The 26,939-nt window shown below is 43.4% G+C and overlaps 1 protein-coding gene across 1 annotated transcript in view; it reads right to left on the bottom strand.

The window, feature by feature from the left end:
- LOC124506403 (deleted in malignant brain tumors 1 protein-like) overlaps positions 1 to 24,443 on the bottom strand; it is a 107,796-nt gene extending 83,353 nt beyond the window's left edge. Inside the window, 4 exon segments of the mRNA XM_047072463.1 lie at positions 5,660 to 5,977; positions 17,746 to 18,066; positions 23,547 to 23,844; positions 24,360 to 24,443. Of these exon segments, the coding sequence (XP_046928419.1) occupies positions 5,660 to 5,977; positions 17,746 to 18,066; positions 23,547 to 23,844; positions 24,360 to 24,443 (1,021 nt within the window).
- Positions 24,444 to 26,939: the final 2,496 nt, after the last annotated feature.

Raw genomic sequence — 26,939 nt, 5'->3', positions numbered from 1 at the left:
TCAAATAAGATGGTTTAGTTTTTTAGTCATCTGTTAGATATTCGTGGTAAACTTATCCTTGAATCCTTGGCTCGGTAGAAATAAGTCTTTAAGAAACAGAACATAAACTTAAGAACATCATACTTAAGGAGACCTAAAGGCAATAAAATAAGCCTCTGCAAATTAATGATGCTGTGTGCCACCATGAATAACAAATACTTATTCAATGCAAAGAAACTGAGTCAGAGTGCTTGCACTTAAAAGCCTTAAAACTCAGGGTGCCTGGGTGGTTCAGTCGGTTAAGCGTGCGACTCTTGATTGAGGTTCGGGTCATGATCTCACAGTTCGTGAGTTCGAGCCTCACATTGGGCTCTGCGCTGACAGCACAGAGCCTGCTTGGGATGCTCTTTCTCCCTCTCTCTCTCTGCCCCTCCTCTACTCTCTCTCTCTCTCTCAAAATAAATAAATAAACTTTAAAAATTTTTAAAAATAAATAAAAGTCTTAAACTCAGAAGCTAGAATCTGTGTACAAGTAACTATAATATGAGGTGCATTATAAGGGATGTCAAAAGAAAAAAATACAAATATGCAGGATATGACTTCTTGTGGAGACCAGGGGACCCTACCTTGAGAAATGGGCAGAAGAGATGTGGGGGGAGCTCGTTTTAGGCAGCATGGGTATTGGAGGACAGCGACCTTCAATTCAGACATTCAGAGACATGAGGAACTAGGCATTTTAATTTTTAAAAAATATTTTATTTTTAAGTAATCTCTGCACACAACATGGGGCTTGAACCCACAACCCTGAGATCAAGAGTCGCATGTCCACCAACTGAGCCAGCCAGGCACCCTGCATTTTATTTTGATTAGAATACTGTGGTAGCATATGTATTACTCCCAGATACTTGGATTTTACATTTTCCTTACTGATATTATGCAGAGAACCTCCTAAGAGATGATACATAAGGGAAAGGGGATTTGGGTGGAGTATATTTTATGAGCATTGCCTGCTGTGACTTCTAGTGGGGATTTAAAAAACCTTTTTTTAATGTTTACTTATTTTTGAGAGATACAGAGAGTGCGCATGAGTGGAGGAGGGGCAGAAAGTGGGAGAGATGGGGGGGAGGGGCAGAGAGAGAGAAAGAGAGTGAGAGAAGCGGGGTTCGAACTCACCAACTTAGATCATGACCTGAGCCAAACTCAGACACTTAACCTACTGAGCCACCCAGGCGCCCTCTAGTGGGGATTTTGTAGAGTTAATTGTATATTAAAGACTCGTAGACGTCCTGTAGCAAAGGCACCTGTTTAATTTGTTTAATGCAATGTTTTCTAAATTCATTGGGCCATAGAACCTGTGTGTGTGTGTGTGTGTGTGTGTGTGTGTGTGTGTCACGTGTGTTAGGGCTCGCAATTCATCTTAATATGCTGTTGATCTGTAGTTCTGGGAGCATATTCTCAGAAACATCTTTACTTAGCTACCTCAAGGATGCAGCTAGGGACTGGAGACTCCTAGCAATGTTTGTTACTAAATTTACATTTTTTTCCAATTTCTAGAAATAACTTGTAAACTTGAATAAATTAGAAGATATAAAGCTTCAGTATAAACTCAAAAAAAAAGCTGCTTTCTTAAGTACCTGTTGCTGTTTGCTCTTCCTCAGAGGTAATGGGTTCCATTGTTATTTCAGCAGCTACAAAGAAAAGAAAACATTGGTTAGTGATAGCTGGCACCTCGCAGACACACAACTAAAGCTGAGAAAAGGGAAAGTTCTCTGGCACTCCAAACAAATTTCTGGTATCTCTTGGTGAAATATAAAAGCCAGTTCTAAAGAGCTTAGTGAATTTCCAGCCTAAAGACAGGATTCTTCTAATCTGGGATCTGATTCTCACTTCACCACGCATTAGACATGAATATCTGTTTCTTGATCTGTAAAAGTGGGAATCAAGTATGATAATGGATAAGAAAGAGGTTAATAAATTAAGGAATGAATAAATTAAACAATTGTCATAATGTCTCCAAGTCAATAAATACTTCATTGTTTTGGGAAACAACTCACTAGCCACAAAGATAAATACCAAAATAGAAAATTTTAAAAATACCTTTTTATAGCAACATCAAAAACCATGAAATTGTTATAAATAAGTCTGATAATGATGGGCAAAATTTGAACGTAGAAACATAAAAAAATGTTGAGTTAATGAAAGACCTAAATAAATGAAGAGATGTCCTGTGTTGATGGATCAGAAAACTCAATATTATTAAGATGTCAATTTCCCCCAAATTTATATATAGACTCAAATATATATATATATATATATATATATATAGACTCTACATAATCTAAACTAAAAATCCTAGCAGATATTTTTTGTAGAGATTGACAAGTTGATTCAAAAATTTTATATGAAAGGCCAAAAGCCTAGGTTAGCTAAACCAATTTTGAAAAAGAAGAAAAAAGAACAAAGTGGTTTCATGACTTAGTCTGAAGCTACAGGAATCCAGACAATGTGACACAGGCATGAGAATAGTAACATAAACCAGTGGAACAAGAGAGGGAGTTTAGAAATAGACTCACGTATTAATGATTATTTTATTTTTGACAAAAGTGCCAGGTATTTCAGTGGAGTTAGGAGAGTCTTTTAGACAAATGGCATTGGTATGATTAGAGATCTATACGGGGAAAAAAATACTTTGAACCATATTAAAAAATCAACAAAAATGGATCATAGAACTAAATGACAAACCTACAACTATGAAACTTATAGAAGAAAACAGGAGAAAATATTTGAGAACTTTGGGCAAGTGAAGATTTCTTAGAATATAAAAGCACATTTGATTGAAGAAAAAAATCTTGGTAAATTGGACTTCATTAAAACTTAAAAATTCTGCTCCTTAAAAAAGACTTAAGAAAATGAAGAGACAAGTTGTAGACTGAGAGAAAACATTTGCAAAACACACATCTGAGAAAATACTTGTACCCAGTATTTTATAATATAATATTTCTATATTTCTTTAATATATAAAGACCTGTCTTACAACATAAGACAAAAAAAGATAAAAGATTTGAACAGATGCTTAACCAAAGAAGAGATGTAAATAAACACATTAAAATGTACTTAGTACCACTAGCCATCAAAGGAAGGCAAATTAAAACCACGAAGAGAGATCATTCTCATTATAGGAGAGGAGACTATAATGATCAAACAAAAAATAGAATCCAAGGGTTGACAAGTATGTTGAGCAACTGTAACTCTCATATGTTGCTAGTGGGAATGCAAAATGGTACAGCCACCTTGGAAAATAGTTTGCAATCTGTATATGAATGTTTTAAGCAGCTTAATTAATAATAGTCAAAAATTAAAAATAAATTCAATATCCATCAAGTGGCAAATGGATAAACACATTTGTCACATCCATACAGTGGAATACTACTCAGCAATGTGAAAGAATGAATGTCTGATTCTTGGAGATACATGGGTGAATCTCAAAAGTGTTATGCTATGTAAGCAAGCCCAACACAAAATGCTACATATTGTCTGATTAAAATATACAATATTCTGGAAAAGTCAAACTTTTTTAGGGTCAGAAATCATATGGATAGTTGCCAGGACCTGGGGTTAAGAGAAGGGATTGAATAGAAAGAGGCATGAGGAAACTCTTTAAGGTAGTAGAAATGTTTTATATTTTGATGGTAGTGATGTTTACACAACTGCACACATTCATCAAAATTCTTTGAACTACATGGTGATCTTTAGTGTAGGTAAGTTAAATTTCCATAAGTCTGACTTTTATTTTTGAAAAGTAACTGATTGCATGTAAACAATAGACTATAATGTTGGGAGCCTGTAGGCAGGGAAGCCAGTTAGGAGAAGTCTGTGTTCATCCAGGAAGGAAGAGGTGATGAGGATTTGGATTAGGGCAGTGACTATCAGATAAAGAGGAGGCCATGAGTGCAACCACCTCAGGCTCCTGGCTATAAATGGAAAATGCTTCATCCACAGAGACCTGATTACTTACGTAATAATGAATATCCATATGTTTGCAATAGTTTACCTATCTTCTTGCTTGGATGTTTAACTTTGCGTATACATAACCATTAAAATCACATCAACTAAAAACAACCAAAGAAGTGATTCATTAATACGAAGTTTGGCTTACTAGATCGAGTAGCTTTTGCTGCTAATGGTGATGGCATTGGTGTTGGTAACAAGGATGTGGATAATGATGGCATTGATGATGGTGATGATGGTGATGTTGGTGATGGTGATGATGGCAACGATGACGGCAATGACGAAGGTGATGATGGTGACAGTGGTGATGATGGTGACGAAGGTGATGATGGTGACAGTGGTGATGATGATGGTGCTGGTGACGATGACGATGGTGATGGTGGTAGCAATGGTGATGATGGTGATGACAATGATGATGACAATGACAATGGTGATAACGGTGGTGATGATGGCAGTGACGATGGTGATGATGATAATGACGACGACGATGGTGAGAATGATAATTGTGATGGAGATGATGATGATAATTCTGTTTTTATTTATTAGGATAAAAAGGATTCCTTCTTTCTTTTTAAGACAGTGGTTCTCAAAGTGAGGTCCCCAGACCAGCAGAATAAGCATCCTGTACTTTCTGGAAGTGCAAATTCTCACACCCCACCCTAGGCCTGCTGAATCAGAAACTCTGGGGGCGGCCCCGCAATCTGTGTTCTAATAACCCCTGCAGGTAATTCTGACACCCAATAAAGTTTAAAAACCACTGCTGTAGGATAAAAAAGAAATGCTTGCAATGGCCCCAGGGTTTTTCCTAATGGCAGAGGTACTCCAAAAGCACATAAGCATAAATTTTCAACTGATGTGGTGTCTTCACCTGTTACAAAGGATCAGGCCCCACAGACTCCAGAGGGATGATTTTCTGATCTAATTATTCTGGAAAGTGAATGGCAATTTTCTCTCAAATAAGTGGTTTGTGATGACTGATGGGCATCGTCATAGACAAGTATCCCCAAATCAGTGACCTTTCCAGTTATCCAATGGCCCCATAAGTATCCTGTCTTGCCTGTGGCTGCCTGGTAATTTCATTCTGATTTAGGAAGATTCCGGCACCTGGCTGATTGGGTATTCAGCTAATTTCTGAATTCCCTCTTTGCTAATATTGCTCTTCACTGTTGAGCTCTCCGCCAAGCTAAATGGTGCCTGGGATCTACCCTCAAGCAGCTTCCCAGAAGAGAGGTCATTCTGGCCAGGATTAGTGGGTTTCCTAGAGAAGAACCTGATTGCACAAGAGCAAGGTCAGCCCCACATGCCTATATTCTGGGTTCCCTGTGTTATGGTGGAGTTGAACTATAGACTGGGAAAACCTTTGAGGCTTTAAGTGATAGGGACCAATCAAACCAACTTCTGGAAACTGCTTACAGCTTGATTTAACAGGGTCATTTCCATTCCACTTCTAACACCCAGGTAAATATTAGCCAGCCAGAACTAGAACTAAGAATAGGATATAGAAACGGCCAAGTCAGTCTTACCTGGAGGGGAGGGGCTTGTCGTCAGAGAACCTGTTAGTGTAAAGAGAGGAAATCATCACCCTCACTGGAGGGGCCATTGGCTCATTGCTCAGTTTCTGTAATAACCCATTCTGTTCATGACTCATTTAGAATGCAAAAAGACCCCTCACCTGAGCAGATGGCTCCAGCATCCTCCTCATGCCCACAGTTGTGAGTGAACCAGGTATCGTGGGCACACAGGGCCAGGTGGCTTTCCTTACCACTGCAGTGCACATTATCCAGGAGAATCTTTCCAGAGCCTGGGCCAAAGTGGGCACCCAGGGGGGCAGACACTGCCTGGCCGCACCCAAGCTGCCTGCACACAACATGAGCCTCCTTTAGACCCCAGCCGTCATCACACACCGACCCCCAGGTGCCGTGGTAGAAGACTTCCACCCTTCCAGAGCATCTTCTGGTGCCATTTACCAGCCTCACCACGGCCCAGTCTTCTGTGGAAACCAAAGCTACGGTAAGTGTTTGAAACTTCCCTATTCAACTCGCCCTATTTGCCGTGCTTACAAATTACGAGGAATCTTGTGGTTACTCCACATGTATAAGAGCATTCTAGGAAAAAAATTACTTAATGATTAGACCACTGTGTGATGTGCTTTTTATTAGTCACTTAACAAAGCAGATTAGATTGTGGGATATCATGCACTGGTGCTTTAGGACTTGACATCAAGAGGGCAGAAATGAAAAATTAAAAGAATGCATCTCTGTCAGTGGGGAAATGCATAATTTAAATGGCTTATTCAAAAAAAACCCTATAACAAAACAGCAGTTAAAAGCACTGAAGTGTCTATACATGTGTATCAACATGGGTGAATCTCAAAAACATAACTGAGTAAAGAATAAGAGGTACTGGGGTGCCTGGGTGGCTCAGTCGGTTGGGCGTCCAACTTCGGCTCAGGTCATGATCTCGCGGTCCGTGAGTTCGAGCCCCGCGTCGGGCTCTGTGCTGACAGCTCAGAGCCTGGAGCCTGTTTCAGATACTGTGCCTCCCTCTCTCTCTGACCCTCCCCTGCTCATGCTCTGTCTCTCTCTGTCTCAAAAATAAATAAACGTTAAAAAAATTAAAAAAAAAAGAATAAGAGGTCCTGAATGATATATGGGGAATAATGTAATTTGTGTGAAAGAAAAACATGAAATAACATATATAGAGATCACAGAATTCCTGTTTGTAAAAATATGAAAAATGAAGATATATACAAAATTCAAGACAGTGTTTATCTCTGAGGAAGGAGAGAACAGAGACTGGGATTTGGGAATTTGAGGAACTTCAAATTTATTTATGATGCTCTATTTCTTGGTAAGCCTGAAAAACCAATATACCAAGATGTAAGCATCAGTCGTGCGTAGGTAAAGGGGGCATGGCTATGTGCTTTCTTAATCTTTGTACTTTCTGAACTTTAGAAAGTTTTGCTGGACCATCAGGAGAGGGAGGATGAACAGGTGCCAAAGCAGTGGGGGGCCCAGACAAATCCAGTGGGGGGCCCAGACAAATCCAGTGGGGGGCCCAGACAAATCCTGGAGGCAGTGATCTCTCTTCCTGTAACCGTGGTCTTTCCCCAGGCACCTCTGAGGCCTCTACCGTAGCTCCCAGGCTCCCTCCCTGGTTGTGGTGACCCCCTGGGGTCTTCGAGAGCAATGGCGCATCCTGTGGGGAAGGCTGCTGACCTGATAGGCTGGGCCAAGGAGCACTGGCTCTGCGGCTGGAAGACAAGGCGTCGACCACAGGTAGAACTGGAACAACATGGAAACAGTGATCAGAACTTAAACTTCTCTTCCTGAGATGGACACAGGACAACATGTCAGAAAACAACTCAGCCGACAGCTTGTGAAGAGCCACTAGCTATGCCACACCTTTCCAAAACATCTGGACTGGCCACGGGCTCATGAAGAATGACTTTCTGATGAGGTTGAAGTCGAGTTCAGGCTGCTGATAGAAAGCGCCTAAATGTGATCCTGATCCCCCAAATATCTTACTTTCTTTAGTTTTACATCAACTCCTGGTTCTGCATAAGGTGCTCCGCAGTGGTAAAATAAGTCAGTGATGAATTGGGCAAAAGTTCTAAAAAGGTTTGTATTTATAAGGATGCTGATTATCTTGGATGAGCTCACGGAGGACATCATATAACCTAGCGATATGGCCCATCTGTTTGTACCTTCCAGCTGGATAGAATTGTTGCCTTATCTGATATGAGAGTTGGTAACTTCTCATTATCTGCTGAGGCTGAAAAAAATACTTGTTAGAAGGATTTGTCTTCATTACCTTGCTCACCTATGAAATACTAATACTTCTTTCTGAGGAGGAATATTAGTACAAGGAGGGACTACTGGCACTTTCCAGAGTGATGTCTGTGTCCTTGAGCAGAGGGATTTGCCCCCAGTCAGCACCCTGCACTGTCGAGCAGGATTGTTCTTGGCCAAGACTGAAGTTACCCCAAGAGGGATTAAATGGCCTATTCACACATGCAACACTTTTATATTCATTTATTGACTCGATAAACTTTATTGAGTGTTTACCGTGTGCCAAGCACCGCGATAGCTTCTAGAGGTACAGTGATAAGCAAGACAGACAAAAAACAAACAAACAAAAAAACCCTATCCTCATGGAGCATAAGATCAGATGTTGAAGCTGACATTGGCATCACATTGTCCCTAGATCCCTTGGTAGTGAATCTTCCCCCGCCCTGAGCTTCGGCTCATCATCCTTCCTGTGGGCTCGAACGCGGAAGCAGCAAATACAAAGTATCACACCCATTTTTGGTGGTTGTAACCATAGCTGGCTGGCTTACCTGATGATGTGGTTGGGTGATTAATGTCTTCTGGGACAGTGGAAGTTGAGTGTGCTGTCGGGAAACAACAATACAAGGAAAATGACTCCTGATGTTGGATACGAAAGAGAAGGACTTTTTTCATCTGCTTCTTATTTCCAGGAGGAGAATTCAACTAGCTCTATATAACTCGTTCAACACAGGGAATTTTAAAGGGAAGAGCAACCTTGAAAGTATTATGCCAGACACAATAGACCACTTATGGTATGACTCCATTTGTGTGGAATATCCAGAACAGATAAATCTGTAGAGATACAAAGCAAGTTGGGGGGTGCCGGATGCTGGGGGAGGAATTTTGAAAAATGGCCAGGACTATCAGCAAAGAGCAGAAAAGCTGTACCCTCTTCACCCAGCCTAGCGGTCATGGAGCACAACCCCTCTTGCTTGAACAGTGCTTGGTGCCCGGGAAGCACCTGAGTTCCACAGGACACACCCCAAGGGACTGAAGCCTACACTCACGTGGAACGGCTGTGAGCCACACTCTCCGCCAAGCGCTCTACACAAACTCATTGATTTACTCCTCACAACTCCTTGAAGTGCATAGCTATTATCCCCATTTCAAATAAGGAAACTGAAGCACAAAGAGGTAGAGAAAACTGGTGAGGGTCGCCCAGCTGGGAGGTAGGAGAGAGTGGCCCCAAACCCAGTGGTCCAGCACTTGGCTCTGAGCATTGTACCAGCAAGTAAGTGGAATATGCCACTCAGATTTCAAAAGAATCCTTAGCTACTTAGACACCAGATCTGAGAACTTAATGCATCTGCCCTCTCTTTCATTAATATTTGGAAGTAGATACAGATATGCAAACTAGGGCCAGCCAGATGGGGCTCATTTATCTAAGCATTTACTTATTTATTCATTTAACAAACAGTGAACGCCCTTCAGACAGCCGTCATCAGTCTCAAGACTGTGTGTGTGTGTGTGTGTGCTGTGTGCAGGGGTGGGGGTGAGGACAATGTCACAGATGAGAAACCTATGGATTCTGCTCCGTGAAGCTGATCATGTCTTTGGAGCAAGTACATACATACAACTCTCAGGAAGGAATAGGAGCTCCAAGCGAGGACAGATACAGAGCTGAGAATCTAGTAGAAGGAGCCACTGCTGCCACTTGGGATGGGAGGGACTGGACAAGGCGTGGAGGGGGCTGATGTCGGTGTCCTCGGGCCACCGATAGGCAACGGACAGCTGGTTTGTGGAAGACGGGAAGGGTAAGAAACTAAGTGCAGCCCTGGCTCAGAGATTAGCTCAGCCTTTTGTTCTCAGCTTCTCTCTCCGCAAACGGATCCTCATGGTTTCTGAATAGACAACATGCCCAGTCAGTCTTTCTAGTAGTTTAAGGATTTTAATGTGGTTTACAGAATTAAGGTAGTTCAGAGATTAAGCTCTAGGATCTAAAGTCAGATTGTTCGAGTTAATCATTCCATCGACCTTGCGGACAATATTTAACCTATTTGAGTATGAGGTTCCTCCGTTCAGAGAATGGGGATTATAGAAGTTCCCTCCCCAGCAGTTGGGAAGATTAGATAAGAAAATCCACGTCAGGCCATCATGGGGACGGACATGGCGTGAGGCAATGCTGTCCAAGAGAAATGAATTGCAAAGCCACGTACATAATTTGCCCTTTTCTGGTAGCCACATTTCAAAAAGTAAGAAGAAAGAGGTGAGATTAACTTCAGTCATATATCTTATTTAACCCAATATATCCAAAATATTAGCATTTCGACATGTAATCAATATAAAGATGTCAATGAAAGCAGTTTTACGTTCTTTTATCACACCATGCCTTTGAAAGAACCAGTGTGTGTTTGACAGGCACGGCGGCTGTCTGTTCTGCCGAGCGGCACTTCAAGGACTCAGCAGCTATGTGGACAGGGCAGGTATGAGGGCTTATTCAAGGTTATCATCAGCATTGTCAGAATATGGATTATTTGATGGTACGAATGAAATGTCCGTAGTTACAGGTGAGTCAGCATCGAGCAGCACAGTGATGAAATAAAATGACCCACAATTGTGACCACCATTCCCCACAACTAAGAAGAGGTGTCCCTTATTTATGTGATTCACTGATACAGACAAAGAATGAGGTCTTTGCTCTAGTTTATTTCTTCAATTCAAGAGGTATGAGGTGATGCGCTCTCTCTCTCTCTCTCTCTCTCCCTTACCTTTTTTCCTCTTCCTCTTTACATTTGTGAAATAAGGGAAATGAGGAGCCTTGTGTTACGAGGTTTTCTAATTGTAGTTATAGATGATAAACATAGAGCAAATCTGGACAGCATGAAATCCTGACTCTCTAGGGTCCTCTTGTCTCTTTCTTCTCAAATTGTTCTGTCTCAAAGAGAACATCAGCGATGTCTAGTGGTGGTGGCAGAACTGCTGACTATCACGACAGGAGCTGCCGTAAATCTGGTAATGGTGGTGGCAGGTGGGGCAGGGAGCCCTACCTGGTGATGTTGAACGTGCCGCAGTCACGGGAGACAGCTGAGTTGAGACGGTAATGGGTAGAACTGTAATAAAGAAACATCCGTTAGCAGTAAGTGCCCACAATGACTCGAGAAAGAAGTGGCCAGCCAGGGACTCCCTGTGGTCTCAAAAGAGGTCAGTTTTGCTTCAGCTCTGAAGTGATCAGTGTGTAAGTGGTAGAGAGAATGAATCACCCCTCAGTTGCTGACCCTCAGCCCTGTGGAAGCTCAGCTCAATCATCTGTGTCCCCTCTCTCCCAGACTTGATGTCCAGGCACAGATATTTGGTGTTTGTGACAAGAATGATGTGTATTGGGTTTTAATATTCTCCCTAAGAGCTGGCTGGAGGTCTGGACCATCAGGACCCCCTGGTTCTTGCGTTCACTTGCTCTGTTTATTTCCTTCCTCAGCCTGTTTCAGCACTGACGTGGCTCTGTGGCACAGGTATTGCCCTAGCATGGGAACTCTCCATGGATCCACGCAATTCCACATTCTCTCCTGCCTCCAGACCTGCCTCTGCACCATATGTAGTCCTGACAATTACTTACGCTATCCCTTAGGAACACCAACAGAAGAAAGGACAGTGGGCAAGAACATCGCCTCTCTCTTCATACTGACTCAGGTAGATGCTACCCCTCTTCTATCACACCTTTTCCTCTGTTTGCTTTCTGGGTCACCAGATTTCAGTGTACGTCCTGAGACATGTGTCCATCCCTGTGCCACTGTAGCAACTACAGAATTGTATTTAAGTGTGGGAGGCAGGATACCGGCCCCCCAAAGTTGTCCACATCCTAGTCCTTGGAATCTGTGACCATGTCATGTCATGCGGCAAGGGGAATTAAGGCTGCAGATGGAATTAAGGTTGCTAATCAGCTATCTTAAGATAAGGGACATTATCAGGGCGCCTGGGTGGCTCTGTCAGTTAAGTGTCAGCCTCTTGATTTTGGCTCAGGTTCGTGGGATTGAGCCCTGAATTGGGCTCTGTGATGACAGTGCAGAGCCTGCTTGGAATTCTCTCTCTCCCTCTCTCTCTCTCCCCCTCCCACACTTGTTCTCTCTCTCTCTCTCTCTCTCTCTCTCTCTCTCTCTCTCTCTCTCTCCCTCTCTCTCTCTCCCCCTCCCACACTTGTTCTCTCTCTCTCTCTCTCCCAAAATAAATAGACATTAAAAAAAAGATAAAGGACATTATCCTGGGTTATACAGGTGGGCTCCATGTGATCACAAGCATTCTTAAAAGTGGAAATAAAGGCAAAAGAAGACAAGCAGAGAGAAATTTGAGGACACTACAGTGTCATCTTTGAAGATACAGGAGTGGGGCCATGAGCCAAAGAATGCAGATGACTTCTAGAAGCTGGAAAAAGCAAGGAAATGTACCTTCCTCTAGAGCCTCCAGAATGAACATAATTCTGTGAGATATTAACTCAGTGAGATATATGTTTTGGAATTCTGATGCTAGAATTGCAAGATAATAAATAAATTTGTGTTGTTTAAGCCACTAAGTTTGTGTCAATTTGTTAGAGCCGCTATTCAAAACTCATACAGTAAGCAAATATTACATGTGACAAACGATATTTCCTCCAAAGAAAATTTGAAACATATCATTTATAAAACTTAAGAGTTTGGATATTCTCAGAGGAGATGGCCAAAATGAAACTTAAAGACAATTAAAAATCCTCTGTGTTTAAAATTGTCTCTAGTATTTATTCAAAACAATGGCATTGTTACTTGACTTTTTTTAGAAGCTAGTGAATCTATTGGGGTCAAAACCCTAATACTCTCACAAGTAAGGGCAGGTTATAATGAGTCACTCAGCAAAATCACTCAATAGTAACCCTTTCATTTATTTCTTTTCTGGATTTGGATGGGTAATCAGAAATATTCCAGGGTAAAATAGCCCCAAAATATTCTCTTACCAAAAAAAAAAAAAAAAAAAATGTTCTCTTACCTGATAATGTGGTTGCTGAATTTCCATCACCTATTGGTACAAATAAATTGAAATGTTTTTTATTCAATTAAATTGAATAACCTTTATTTTACTTACCAATTTTCAACAAATCTTTAATGTGACAGGTCCAAAATATAAAATGCAAAAATACAGTGAATTCCTGGTGAAATGCAGTCCCTTGGACATGATAGAATCTCAGAAGTATTTGCTGATGTGGTTGTTTTGAAGAGACTCTACAGGTAATAGCTTTAACATGTGATACTAGCTTTTCAGAATGTCCACACATGGAGAGCAAGCCAGTTACCCCTGGAACTTGGGGCCACCTGCCTGTCTAGGGAAGTGGCTCCCAACTGGGACAAAAGCAGAATGACCATGGTCATGGTCACATCTGACCTACTTTCTCAGCTCCTGCTTCCCGCAGGACCTAGTAGTTCATACACAACCTCCCAGACCCTCGGTAAACATTTCTATTAATCTGAGTATATTATACCCTACTACATGTTTCCAATGACTGACAGTAAAATATATATATCTACATAGCAAAACTGGAAAAATAAGAATGCAAATTTTTTTTTAAATTTTTTTTTCAACGTTTATTTATTTTTGGGACAGAGAGAGACTGAGCATGAATGGGGGAGGGGCAGAGAGAGAGAGGGAGACACAGAACCGGAAACAGGCTCCAGGCTCCGAGCCATCAGCCCAGAGCCCGACGCGGGGCTCGAACTCATGGACCTCGAGATCGTGACCTGGCTGAAGTCGGACGCTCAACCGACTGCGCCACCCAGGCGCCCCAAGAATGCAAATTTAATGACAATATGGGTGAAACAGAAATAAGTCGAAAAACAACCTACTAACTAATTTAACCAATAACCAACTAACAAAACTCTTAGCTAGTTATTAGAACTGATTATTCAGTTAAGCTCTGAACTTCCTGGAGTTAGAAGAGAGATGGAAATCATGGTGCACAGTGGAATTGTATTTAATAAATAAGTGGAGGAGGCAGCATTGCCTGATAAGTGGTATCTTCCAAAGGGAGTTATTGCCTTTGTTTGAGGACCACTGAGCATGTTAGTGACTAACACTTTGTCTTCAACAACAACTCTATAGCAGAGGCAGAGTGCTAGCATAGGTCTTTTGTTTTTCCCTCAATAGACATTTGTTGAGAACCTATTATGCACCAGGACCTGTCCTTGGTTCTGACATAAACTTGCTGAAAGTTCCTGCTATCACAGGACTTACATTCTGGAAAGTGGGATGGGAGGGACATATGACGAGCAGGTGAACAAAAGAAAACTATAAAGAGAATCTCAGATGGTGTAAGTACTGCGAAGAGACAAACAAGAGGTTGATAAAATAGAACATGACCGAGAGGGAGTCTATTTTGGATTGTATAGTGAGAGGAATCCTCTCTGAAGCAGTGATATTTTAGCTGAGACCTGATTACAAGGAGCCAGGTAGGAAAACTCTGAGAGAAGAGCTTTCCAGACAGAGGGAAAAGTCAGTGCAAAGGCCCTAGCAGGAGCACTCCCTTGTCAGTTTCAAGGGATGGGAAAAAGGCGAGTGGGGAGCACAGTGCTAGATGAGGTGTTTTCTCGGTGGTCAGAAACCCAGACAAGGATTAGATCATTTGCAGTCTTACTGAAAAAGACCTGGACAGTATTCCAAATATAATAGTAAAACTTTGGAGGGTTTTGAGTTAAGAGCGATGGTCTGATTTATGCTTTATCAGCCAGTTCTAGATTCTGTGCCAGGAACAGGTTACATGTGTGATGGAAGGGAAAGAGCCAATGCAGAAGACCCCTTAGAAATTTGTTGCAATAGTGAGGGTGAGATGCTGAAGGTTTGGAGACAGAGTAACAGCGGAGTTGGGAGATGCTAATGGGTTTAGCATACATTTTGGGAAGTGGAGCAGAATTTTCTGAGCGTTGGTTGTGATCATTGAGGGAAAGGGAGCAACAGAGATGGCTTTTGGTTCAAGAAACTAACGGAATGGGAAGAATAAGTCTGTTTTTTAACATCAACCCTCCATAAAAGCCAAGCAAGGTATCAGAGTCTAACAGATCTATGACCCTTGCTAACTTCATGGCCTTGGGCAAGTTGATTAACTTTTCTATGCTTCAATTTCCTCATCAGTAAAATGGGAATTACAATAGTACACACTTCATAAGATTGTTGTGCAAATTAAATGGGTCGTGCATGCAAAGTGCTTGGAATTTATTTGTCAAAGCAGGGGTCAAATCTAGCCCAGTGCCTGTTCTTGTAAACAGTTTTGGTTTTTTTTGAAACACAGGTATGCCCAGCAGTTTACAAATTGTTATGGCTGTTGCTTTCATGCTGCAGCAACAGAGCTGAAATGCAGCAGCGACCATCTGTTCCACAAAGCCCAGAAGATTTACTATCTGACCTTTTACAGAAAAGGTTTGCTGACCCCTGAATTAGAGAATCAAATAACTAATAACTACGCAGGCAAAGGTCTTAGAAAAATGCCTGGAATATCCTTAACACTCAATAAAATTTGGCTTTTGTTATCATTCTGCATACATGACCTCCTTTTAACCCAAACGGAGCTTTACAAATTAAGTGTTTTTATCCCCTTTAAATAAGAGGGTCAGTGGCTTGCCCAAGATCTCAGGAACTTAACTCAAACCTGCTGTTGCCAAACCCATTGTCCTTCCCTCATCCCAAAGCCCACCTGGGCTGGTACACAGGCCTATCTCGAACATGTTGCCACTGGGTTTACTAATTTCAGATCTCATCAGCTTCCTAGTACACCAATCCATGGATAGTTCATGTATACAATATGTAATATGTTGCCCCCTCCAAATCTGGTTCAGCAATCCCAACAAAAAACCTTTTGGTTTAAAACCAAAATTGCATTAAAAATTTGCATTAAGTAAGGGCAAATACTACAAAGTCAACATGAAAATACTTCCTACCTTGTGGCATTGGCAGTGATTCCTGTGCATTCTCTGCAGGGAGAAAGGGTGGACAATTCAAGTGACTGTTAGGATGTAAAAGTATTCATTCCCTTCTCCAGCCACAAGAGCCACCCAGTGGGAGAGAACATACGTTGAATAGTTGTGTAAGCACTACAAATAATTTACCAAGGTATTTCCTTAACGTGGCGCATTTAACAGCAATTCCACTGGATGAAAAGATCAATACCAGAGAATAACTTAAAACCCACACAGCTGAAATGAAAATAAAGCTAACTCTTGTGGAAGGAAGAAAGTGACCCAACCACATTTGCAACTTAATGGTACGATCATCTTAATGGCCCAGGAATGTGGAAATGGCAAATAATTGTCAGAATATGGCTATCTGAGCACCCCCCCCCAATGATTCCCTTTTTTCCTTCATGATCTACGTACTACCTACCCACGTAGCACATAAAATGAAAAATGTCATGTCATGGTAATCCTCAGATCAATTTCCTAGGTGTTCAAAATGGTTTGGTGCTGAGCTAGCTGTGTTTCAGGAATGAGACAAGCTCAGGGTCCCCATGCTGCTCCACTATCTTAACTCTTCCCTGCTTTTCTGCTCGAAAAATGTCATGTCAGTAAAGCAAAAGCATGCCGTTAACAACGCAGGCTTGAAATGTTCAGTCTCTGTCAATATATGGGAAAAGAAAGACGTAACGTTGGAAAAGGGCGGTTGTTTCGAGAGATGCTTCAACTCAAAATGAATTTTAAAATCAAGGAATGGGGTTCTTAGAACAAAAATGTTGACTCTCTCTGCCTCAGTTCAGATGACTTTAATTAACCATCACATGCAAAACTGTTTATTAGTGTGTCTAACAACACACGTTCACCTGGCTGTCACTGTGCTGTGTCCTGTAACCCCTCCACGTGAGAGGCAAACATGTGTCATACACATGAGACAGATGCGACCCTGTGGCTTTGCAGAATAGTCTGCTTGGATTGAATCCCAAACCAAAAACCCAACTAAACGACTAAAATAAAACAAAAGCACATCAAAGGGGGGTTAAAAAAGAGAAACAAAAATAAATGAAAACAAACCAGAACACTTCCTGCCCTCCCCCCGGTATTTTATTGTTTGAATTGACTTATTAATTACCTTAGTGTCATATGGATCCAGTCTTTCTAGCTGAATACAATTGGGATTTTTAACAAGTGACCAAGTTCACTGCTCTAGACCCACTACATTATTTCCTTTATTTCCCACTTGCATAGACATTTATGTCTTTAGTGCTGGTACTATAATGAATACTAGTCACATATTTGGTGGATATTCATCAGTTTGTCTAGAGAGTGGTTCTCAATCAGGAGCAAGCCTCTACCCTCCAGGGGACCTTTGCCCATGTCTGAGGACATTTTTGGTTATCGTAGCTGGGGGTGTCATTCACTATTCTTAGATGAGGGATACTGTTAAACAGCTTATATTCACAGGACAGCCCCCACCACAAAGAATTATGTGACCACAAACATCAAGTGTGCTGAGACTGAGAAATCTTGCTCTAGAATAATCACATAATCACTAATTGGGTGAAAATTTATGATTAGCAATAGAGGGCCCAGACTCACAATGGGCAGGACAAAACTCAGTGCTGTTCTAATCTATAAACTCCCTCTTTCTTTGCCTTCGTTAGACTGCAAACTTGTAGTGGGAAAAACTTTATCTTCAGTGTCCTGAAGAAAGGTAGATTGCATTCAGTGATTGATTAATGTCGCTGTTGACTAATGTTGTCTTTTCCCAGTCATTTTGAAATCTAGTCCTTGTAATGGAACCACTAAGGTCTTCCATTCTTCTCTATATAAAAAAATTCCATTTCAACATCTTGTGGCTAGAAAATTCCTGAGCTCCAGGTGAAGCTCTCAAATTACCAACGTCTCTTTACTTTTGACTCATACACATGGCCAGAGATGGGCTATGATTACACAGGTGCAAGCATCGCTGAGGGAATTAGTGAAGATGCCATCTGCTTAATGAGATGTGGGCCCTCAGAGGGAGAGGTGACCATTACCTGAGCAGATGACACTGGCGTCTTCTCCAGGACCGCAGTTATGGAGAGACCAGTCGGTATGAGGACACTGTCCCAGGAAACTCTCTCTTCCTGTGCAATCCACATCATCCAGCAGAAACTTGCCCTCCCCTTCACCAAAGTGGGCCTCAACTGGGGCTGCGAGGGCACGCCCACAGTTCAGCTGCCGGCACACCACATCAGCTTCGTTCATGTCCCAGTGGTCATCGCAAACCCTGCCCCACTGGCCATGGTAGAAAACTTCCACACGTCCAGAACATCTGCCTGACCCATTCACTAGCTGTAGTTGTGGCCAGTCTTTCAAAGACACAAAAATATTACATGTTAAGAGAAGGAACACATTCTGTGTTAACCCATTTGTTCAACCCTTCAACACATATTTGTTGTGTTGTTCAACCCTTCAACACATATTTGTTGTGTTGTTCAACCCTTCAACACATATTGTTGACCCCTGCTGGGTCACAGCAGATAGCACTCCAGGTATTGTGGCTCACCAAACAGACCTGGTTCTGCTGTCACAGAGATGGGAGTCTAATCTGAGGAGACTGGAGGAAGTAATCACATTAATCCAAAATTAAGTTTACATTTACAACTATGGTAAATGCTAAGAAGCAAAGGGGGAGAAGTCTGTAGTGTTTGAGAATGCATACGGGGCTACTCCAGGATATCTTTTCTAAGAAGTGATTACAGACCCAAGGCTTGGACAAAGAAGAGAAAAGAGCTAAGTAGACAAAGAAGGAGGCAGAGGCTTCCCCAGTTCATTGAAAAACAGGAGAGGTTTATGAGTGAGGTGAGTGCATAGAGATCCCCAGTTGGAATCGTTCTGTTGGGTAGCACGTGACCCACCAAGTCATATGAAATGAAGAGGAAAAAAACCTTGACTCACCACCAGGGAATGGTGTTAGGATCTCAGCATCTAAGAGCAGAGAGAAAGAAATGAGGCATCATTGCCATCCAAAGTGGCCCACCCAAGTTTATTGGGGGGCATCACATGTACTTGGTGGGCTCACAGGGCAGACACTGAGCTAAGGGCGGCCTCATGGGGTAGACACTGAACTAAGGGTGTGCTTTGGGGACTGGATTCAGCAGGTTCATTCTGACCAGAGGCAAGTGAGACCTGACAGTGTATTTGGGTAGCTCAGAGTCCCTCACACATTATTTTAAACTGGGTTCTTTCTGGGAACATGGCTTCTGCCAGAAAGGTAGGGGGTCAGGTGCTTATAGAAGTGTATTCCTATGGCTCATAAAGGGACTTCTAAGGAAGAAAGGTGTTGAAGGGCCCAAGTTAACCAGAAACAGTGGGCTTTTCTCCATTCATCTCTGAATATGCTAGAAGTCTGAAGTTAGGATTTTTCTTTAGTATAATTTTGGCTCACTTATGCCTTTGAATGCTACCTTATTAAATCATATTCATATCCATAATTCTCTGAAATACATTTAGGCAACAAGAATGAAACAGTTTTGGGAGAAAACGTTTCCTCCATAGTTAAAGGCAGAGAAGCTACCTTTTTTCCCCCTTCCTCTGTTGAGCCCTTTGATTAAATTCACTATTTGTCTTCTCTCCCCCACCTCCATGATGGGTTCTGTTATACAGTCAGAGGATTGGGGTCATGTGGGGACGTTCCCTTAAAGACATACTGCAGGGTGATTCTTACCCAAAGCTCCTGATGTCTCATGTTCATATTCTGCAAGAAAGAAAAGAAAGTCGAATATAACTGGAGTCTATCAAAGATGCTAACAATTCTGGAATGCCCTGTGCTTTTGGAAGGATCAGCAGCTGTCCCACTGCTATGACCTCAGTGAGAAAGTTCAGCCTGGAATTTGTTCTCTGTGTGATTATTCCAAAAAGTATGCTTGGAAGGAAAGACTTTTTTTTTTTTTTTTTTTTTACTATTTTCAATATTCGTTGAAATACAAACATCTTAGTCTAAACTCCATGCTCAGGAATAGCCCAATGCATCCAGTCAGGGTTGGTTTGTCTGTTTCCTGCCCTGAGATTGAGACTGGGGACACCTACAGGTGGACAGGGACATCTTTCTATGGTGCGTCTTAGGTCACCAGTGTTACCTTATGTGAATGCTTTTATTTTTATTTTTTTTATTTTTTTATTTTTTTTAAATGTTTATTTTTGAGACAGAACATGAACGGGGGCGGGTCAGAGAGAGAGGGAGACACAGAATCTGAAGCAGGCTCCAGGCTTTGAGCTGTCAGCACAGAGCCCGACGCGGGGCTCGAACTCACGAACCATGAGTTCATGACCTGAGCTGAGCTGAAGTCGGAGGCTCAACCGACTGAGCCACCCAGGCGCCCCTGTGAGTGCTTTTAAACGTTGGTTTTCATATTGTGATAAATATGATTGTATTGTAACCTGGAAATAAAACTCAGAGTGACTGTTGAAGACAAACAGTTTCCAAGGAGAGTCTGTGCTCAGGGCAAGCAACCCTGGGCTGTGCTGTTTGGGGCATTTGTTTGAGGGACATAGGAGCTGATTAACACCCGGACATTTGCTCTCTCATCGTATCGTTAATTGTTCATTTCCCCAGTTGACATTCAGTTTTGATAATCAGGGAAGGCGGGTCTGGAGGCTTTGGTTTCAATAACTTAGGGCAGCTCTACTCAAGGAGTACCGTGTATCTGGGGAAGGTGCCAGGGCTTGGGGTACATGGGTGGGTGGGGAGCCTAAATTATGAGGAAAGGGTAGGGCGGCTCACAGGGCAGCAAGAAAACTTTGAACATTTGCAAATTTTGTCAAGATTCAGGGTGCTTTTCCGGCAGGAAAGGCATATTTGGTGGAGGGGACAGGGTACCAGAGGTGAGGTCCAGAAGCGTGGATATTTGCCATGTGACTTTGGTCAAGTTACTTGACCTTGACTTAACCTTGTCGCTGAAGCTCAGTTTACTTATTTATGAATAAAACAAGGCTGTTTTATTGAACTTTGAATTGTGTAAGGATGGGATGTGATAACAGACAGAAGGCCTTGGAAAGCTGGAAATTGCTCCATGACCCGATGGGATTCCCACTTCGAGGCAGCCTCTATCGAGTGACTCAGTATGCCCAGACTTGGAATACATGGCATGCTAAGATTATAGTGAAATATCATATCTGAAAGATTTTAGGTTTTCTCTGCCCCCAAATGACAGTAAACGTAGTCAACTGTAATCAGTAGATAGGACAATTAGAGGAAATTATCGGAAGAAAGCTGGACTAAGGTTGATACTTGAGGAAGAAGCTACAGCCAACTTTGTTTTCATTAGTAAAACAATTATTAATTGATTAACTATCAATTATTAATTAGCACACACTTGTTAAAACGAGCAAAGTCAACTGCACATGCTTAATTCCAAAACAAGGTTTCTTTCTTTCTTTTTTTTTTGAAGATTTTATTAAAAATTTTTTTTAATGTTTATTTTTGACAGAGAGAGACAGAGCATGGGTGGGGGAGGGGCAGAGAGAGAGGGAGACACAGAATCCAAAGCAGGCTCCAGGCTCTGAGCTGTCAGCACAGAGCCGACATGGGGCTCAAACCCGCGAACCGTGAGATCATGACTTGAGCTGAAGTCGGATGCTTAACTGACTGAGTTAAGCATAAACTGAGCCACCTAGGTGCCCCTTGAAGATTTTATTTTATTTTATTTTACTTTATTATTTTATTTTACCTAATGTGCGGCTCAAACTCAAAACCCTGAGATCAGGAGTCACATGCTCTACCGACTGAGCCAGCCAGACGCCCCAAAAGCAGAGTTTCTTAAACTCAGCACTATTGATATTTTGGGCTGGAAAATTCTTTGGGGTGGAAGGCTGTCCTGTGCGTTGCAGGACGTTTAGTCCCTGACTTCTAAGATGCTAGCAGCACCCCCTAGTTGTGACAATCAAAAGTGTCTCTTGGGGCACCTGGGTGGCTCAGTCAGTTGAGTGTCCGACTTTGGCTCAGGTCATGATCTCGCGGTTCATGAGTTTGAGCCCCGCGTCGGGCTCTGTGCCTGGAGCTTGCTTTGGATTCTGTGTCTCCCTCTCTCTCTGCCCCTCCCCTGCTCATGCTCTGTCTCTCTCTGTCTCAAAAACAAATAAAACATTAAAAAATTAAAAAAAAAAAGTGTCTCCAGACATTGACAAATGTCCCCTGGGGGACAAAATCATCCCCATTTGAGAACAACGGTTTAAAACTATACTTAAAAAGTGTTTTTAAATTTCCCTGAAGTCAGATTTTTATAATAATGTGTTAACTGGACTATTAGCCTCTCCTTCCCGCCAAGGTGCTGGACCAAAGGACGTGCGACCTGAGACTGGCCGTGTCCTCCTTCCAAAGTCCCAGGCTGCCTGGAGCACCCAGGTAAGGCAAAGATGACTTCTGCCCAATCCCATCTGTCCTGGGGACTCACAGGAAGCAATTTGAAAAGCATCTGGAATGGTTCAACCACAGGTGGGTTCCAGGCAGTCAGGAAGTCAGGGGGGCTGGGGCCGCCTTTCCCCTGCAAGCCAGTGAGAGGGCTTGGGAATGTGATTTAATGGACCGAAACTCTCCTTCAGCCCTTTAGTCAGCTCTCGAGATAGAGCCACCTGCAGTGGGAAAGGTCCCAGCAGGGCAGGCTCTGGTCCCCGCCATCACCAAGAGAGGCGAGTCTGCTGCTTTGTGGCAGAAGCTGGCATGTGAAATAGTTTAGAAGTCAATCCAATGGGACAGGGACATTGTGTTCACTTTCACTGCTGGATCTCCAAGCCTTCCTCAATAATATTTTCTGAATGAATGAGTGCTTGGCTCTTGGCTAGCTGATAATGTTAGATCCTGCTTCCTGGCGTGTCAGATTTGGGAGGAATGATCTGCGTCAGATCTCCTCTGACTCTGCCGTAGCCAGCAGCTGAGGATCAAGGAGGAGGCTGCCTCTGGCTTCTGACTCCAGAAGTTGCCCCATCAGCCAGAGATGGTTTATTGGACACATAGCTACTTGGTCTCTAGGAGGTGGATGTCCTCAACAAGCAGAAATATCAGGCACAGCATCGTTGGCTATGAAATGACATGTTAAGGATAATAATGATCAGGTGTCTTCCCTCACAGCAGGGAGAGAGGGAGGAGAGAGGGAGGAAAGCCATTGTTTTGGTTGCTATCATTATTATTTCCATTGTGTTCGATAAAAGTGAACTATGGGGCGCCTGGGTGGCTCAATACATTGAGCGTCCGACTTCAGCTCAGGTCATGATCTCACGGTTTGTGGGTTTGAGCCCTGCGTCGGGCTCTATGCTGACAGCTCGGAGCCTGGAACCTGCTTGGGATTCTGTGTCTCCCTCTCTCTGCCCTTCCCCTGCCCATGCTCTGTCTGTCTGCCTCTGTCTCAACATACATAGACATGAAAAACAATTAAAAACAAATTTAAAAAAAGTGAACTAATGTACAAAAAGCCACATGAAGAGGAAGAGGAGGTGGGGGGGGGCGCATCAGTCAGGGAGGCCAGATGCTCCTGCCTCACTCAGGGCCCCCGCTCAGAGCTCTAATGCTCTGCTTTCACAGGTCTTGAAATTCTTAATAATTTCTGAAAGAGGAGACCCACATTGTCATTTTGCACCAGGACCTACCGTAATGTAGCCCATCCTGGGACCGGACGAAGCCTTTTTGCTTCAAGCCTAGCATTCTTTGCGATATGATGACCTTTGGCTTCTCGAACGGACACAAGCAGACGGGGGTTAGATTTGGGGTGTCCAGCTGTGCTGGGGAGAAACTGAGGACACAACTGGGGAGGGGGAAAGGAAACTCAAGTCCCAGAGAAGCGAGCAAGACATTTACCCGAGCAGGTGACACCAGCATCTTCCCCATGCCCACAGTTGTGGGTGAACCAGCCGGCGTGGGAGCACTGTCCCAGGTAGGCCTCGGTCCCAGAACACTGCACGTCGTCCAGAAGGATAGGGCCGGAGCCCTGGCCGAAGTGGGCCTCTCCGGGGGCGGACACGGCTGACCCGCAGCCCAGCTGCCGGCACACTGCCTGTGCTTCCTTCTTGTCCCAAAGGTCGTCACACACCGTGCACCACACGCCTTCGAAGTACACCTCGACGCGGCCAGAACACCTGCCAGAACCTTCCACGAGCTGCACAGGGAGCCAGTCTTCGGGAGAAAGGCATCCCAGTTGAGAACAGTCGTTTAAAACTATACTTAAAAAGTGTTTTTAAATTTCCCTGAAGTCAGATTTCTATAATAATGTGCTAACCGGACTCTTCTCAGCCTCTCCCTCCCGCCAAGGTGCTGGGCCCAGGGACACGTTGCCTAAGAGACTGGCAGAGTCCTCCTTCCAAAGTCCCAGGCTCCCTGGAGCACCCAGGTGATTACCATGTCCCCCAACACTTAAGAGCACCTGACATAGGGGCCCTTAAGTCAGCCCTTCATGTGTAAGAACCAGGAAATTAGATAAGGATCCCGGTCTTGTTAAATAGAAATGAAAACGGGTGTCTTTATTTCCAAAGGTGAAGGACTCATCCACGCCAAGGGGCGTTCACAGCTTCTCCACATCCTCAGCCCTGCAGGTGCCGCCTCAGGTGCCTGCAGGTGACTCTGCCCTCAGCTCCACCTCCTCCAGCCCAAGGGGATGGTCAGGCTCCGACTCACCATCCGGCTGCTTCCCGGGTGAGCCTTGCACGGTGCTTCTCTTAGAATGTGCCTTCCACAGCCTTTCCCTGGGTCCTCTGACATCCCTCCTGGAGCAAACTGAGACGTATGGCCATGTTAGAAGCCGGGTGTTCATTTTTTAAAAAATTCTTTTTAAGCGTTTATTTCTTTTTGAGAGAGAGTGAGAGACAGAGCGTGAGTGGGGGAGGGGCAGAGAGTGAGGGAGACCCAGAAGCCGAAGCAGGCTCCAGGCTCTGAGCTGTCAGCACAGAGCCCCACGCGGGGCTCGAACGCACAAACCGTGAGATCACGACCTGAGCTGAAGTCAGACGCTTAACCAGCTGAACCACCCAGGTACCCCAGAAGCCGGGTGTTCAGAACAGAGGGAGAGAAAGTGTCCTCCCCAGTGCGGCTACCCAACAGGGCCCAGCCCCAGACAGTGGCTTCCACGGCCCCCCTCCAAGCCCACTGACTCAGGCTCAGCAGAGAGAATCTGAGAGTCTGAATGTGTAATCCAAATGATTCTGTTGTGCCGCCAGGTTTGAGAACCCATGTTCTGGAATCACTTTCCCTTAAAGTCTTGCTTTGAGGCATAGTGAATGTTATAACTTCCTTTTAATCAGATAAATGTTTATACTGGTTATTCCTACTATTTTCAGCCAGTATATTTTATCAGGCACCTTCGGCAATCTAGAGCCGATCTTGAAACATTTTCTTTAAATTAAACTATAGTTTACACGTAAATTCAAATACACGTAAATGCTTTTCTGGTTTTAATGTGGTATTTTCCAGTATCTCCTGAATTTGTCTTTTTAAAACAAATTCCCCTTGTTTGTCTTTTATTTGTTTTTCTGTTTTTTCATTACTGTTTTTACCTTTGGAAGGTTATTTAATGAATACTAGGTAATTAATTTTACCTGTTTGGATTTGTTGTTTAAAGATAGCTTTGCTCAGGGCGTCTCGGTATCTCAGTCGGTTAAGCAACCAACTCTTGATTTCAGCTCAGGTTGTGATCTCATGGTTTGTGAGATCGAGCCCCAAATTGGGCTCCACACTAACAGTGCAGAGCCTGCTTGGGATTCTCTCTCTTCCCCTCTGCCCCTGCCCCTGTTGCGTGCATGCTCTCTCTCTCTCTTTCTGTCTCTCTCTCTCTCTCAAAATAAATAAACATTAAAAAAAAAAGTTAGCTTTCCTGAGGGATGAGATGTTTGTGTGCCTCTCAATGGCTGCCCACAGCCGTCCTTTATTTCCTGGTTCCCAAGTCTTTCTGGCTAGGTGTGATAACTTTGATCTAAGCATTGTCTTTGAGAAAACAAATAAGTGATATCCTCCAAAGCAACCCCTGTGGTAGATTTTGCACTGTGAACCTCTGTACCTTTCAGCTCGCACCTTCTTTCAGCCATTATAAAGTGGAGCCATGCTTAGTAGACAAATCCTCCAAGAACATGGGCCATGAAGCTGTTGAGTAGATTTGCAATAGTCCATTTACACCTGGCGCTGTTGGGAGAGCCTGATGTTCCTTGTCATTGGATAAGGCCCTGGGGACCTAGCAGAGACACCCAGAGCCTGGTATTTGTGGCTGGAAAAATAAATCTATGCCCAGTACACAGATTGAACACTAGACCAGACAGGATGTAATCCAGCGACTATATGCATGATCTGGGCTGCAAGATGGAGGAGAGGTCCCTCTGGGTAGAGGGGAGGCTTCTAGAAGTCAACTAAGTTGGCGTTGTTAATAATAATAGCTGACCTTTATTCTGCACCTTCTGTGGGCCTATCACGGATCGAACTGACTTGCAACAATTTACTTGACCGGAAAAGCCTCTATTGTCGTTTCCATTCATATTTTAACAGATCAGGAAGTCAAGGCACAGGGAAGACAAGTAACTTTCCCAGACCCCACAGCTCATAAGAGGCCATCCTGGGATTTGGTTCCAGAGTCTGAACATTTGGCCACTCGCTCCTGCTCCTTTTTTTTATCCTCCCATACCTCCCACATCCTCCCAACATGTGGCTGAACTCTTCCACTTACGACGCCATTTCTGCCCATTTCTGCCCATGAACAACAATTCTGATGCCTACATACCCAGTTCTACACTCTTCCAAGCAGGCTCACAGCCATCAGCTCATTAGATTATCCGAGAAGCCCTGTGATGTGTGCTGCTCAGGCCCCTTGAGTAAAATCTCTACAGCTGTCGTCCAAATCCACTGGGACCAGGGCCACCCTAAACTAGGTTTGTTTGTTTTGTTTACTTCGTGTGTGGACTACCATGACCTTTTCTTGTCTTGTCTTTTCTTTTTTTTTTTTAAATCAACCTTCTCTAACTCAACCTTTCCTCACTTTAGTGCACGTCGCCTGACCACTCAGCTGAAAAACCACTGTGGATGTCATCCCCCTGCCTACTATGGCTCTTCATCATCTATTGTCTAAAGGCCCAAGTTCTTGAGGTGAATTTCAAAACCCTCCTTCATCAGAGTCACAGGCTCCTCTCCCATGGGCAGCTGGCTTTCCTCTCCCAGAAGGAAGCTTCAGACTTTCCCATGACTCTGTGGGCTTTTCTTGAGTTCTTAAAATTCCTG

The sequence above is a fragment of the Lynx rufus genome, unplaced genomic scaffold, assembly GCF_022079265.1.
Source record: "Lynx rufus isolate CCGP_SWC_20201006 ecotype Redwood Valley unplaced genomic scaffold, mLynRuf1.p SCAF_11, whole genome shotgun sequence".
Taxonomy (NCBI): Eukaryota; Metazoa; Chordata; class Mammalia; order Carnivora; family Felidae; genus Lynx; species Lynx rufus.
The sequence above is the reverse complement of the archived record's forward strand: the minus strand, read 5'-3'. Positions and strand labels throughout refer to the sequence as shown.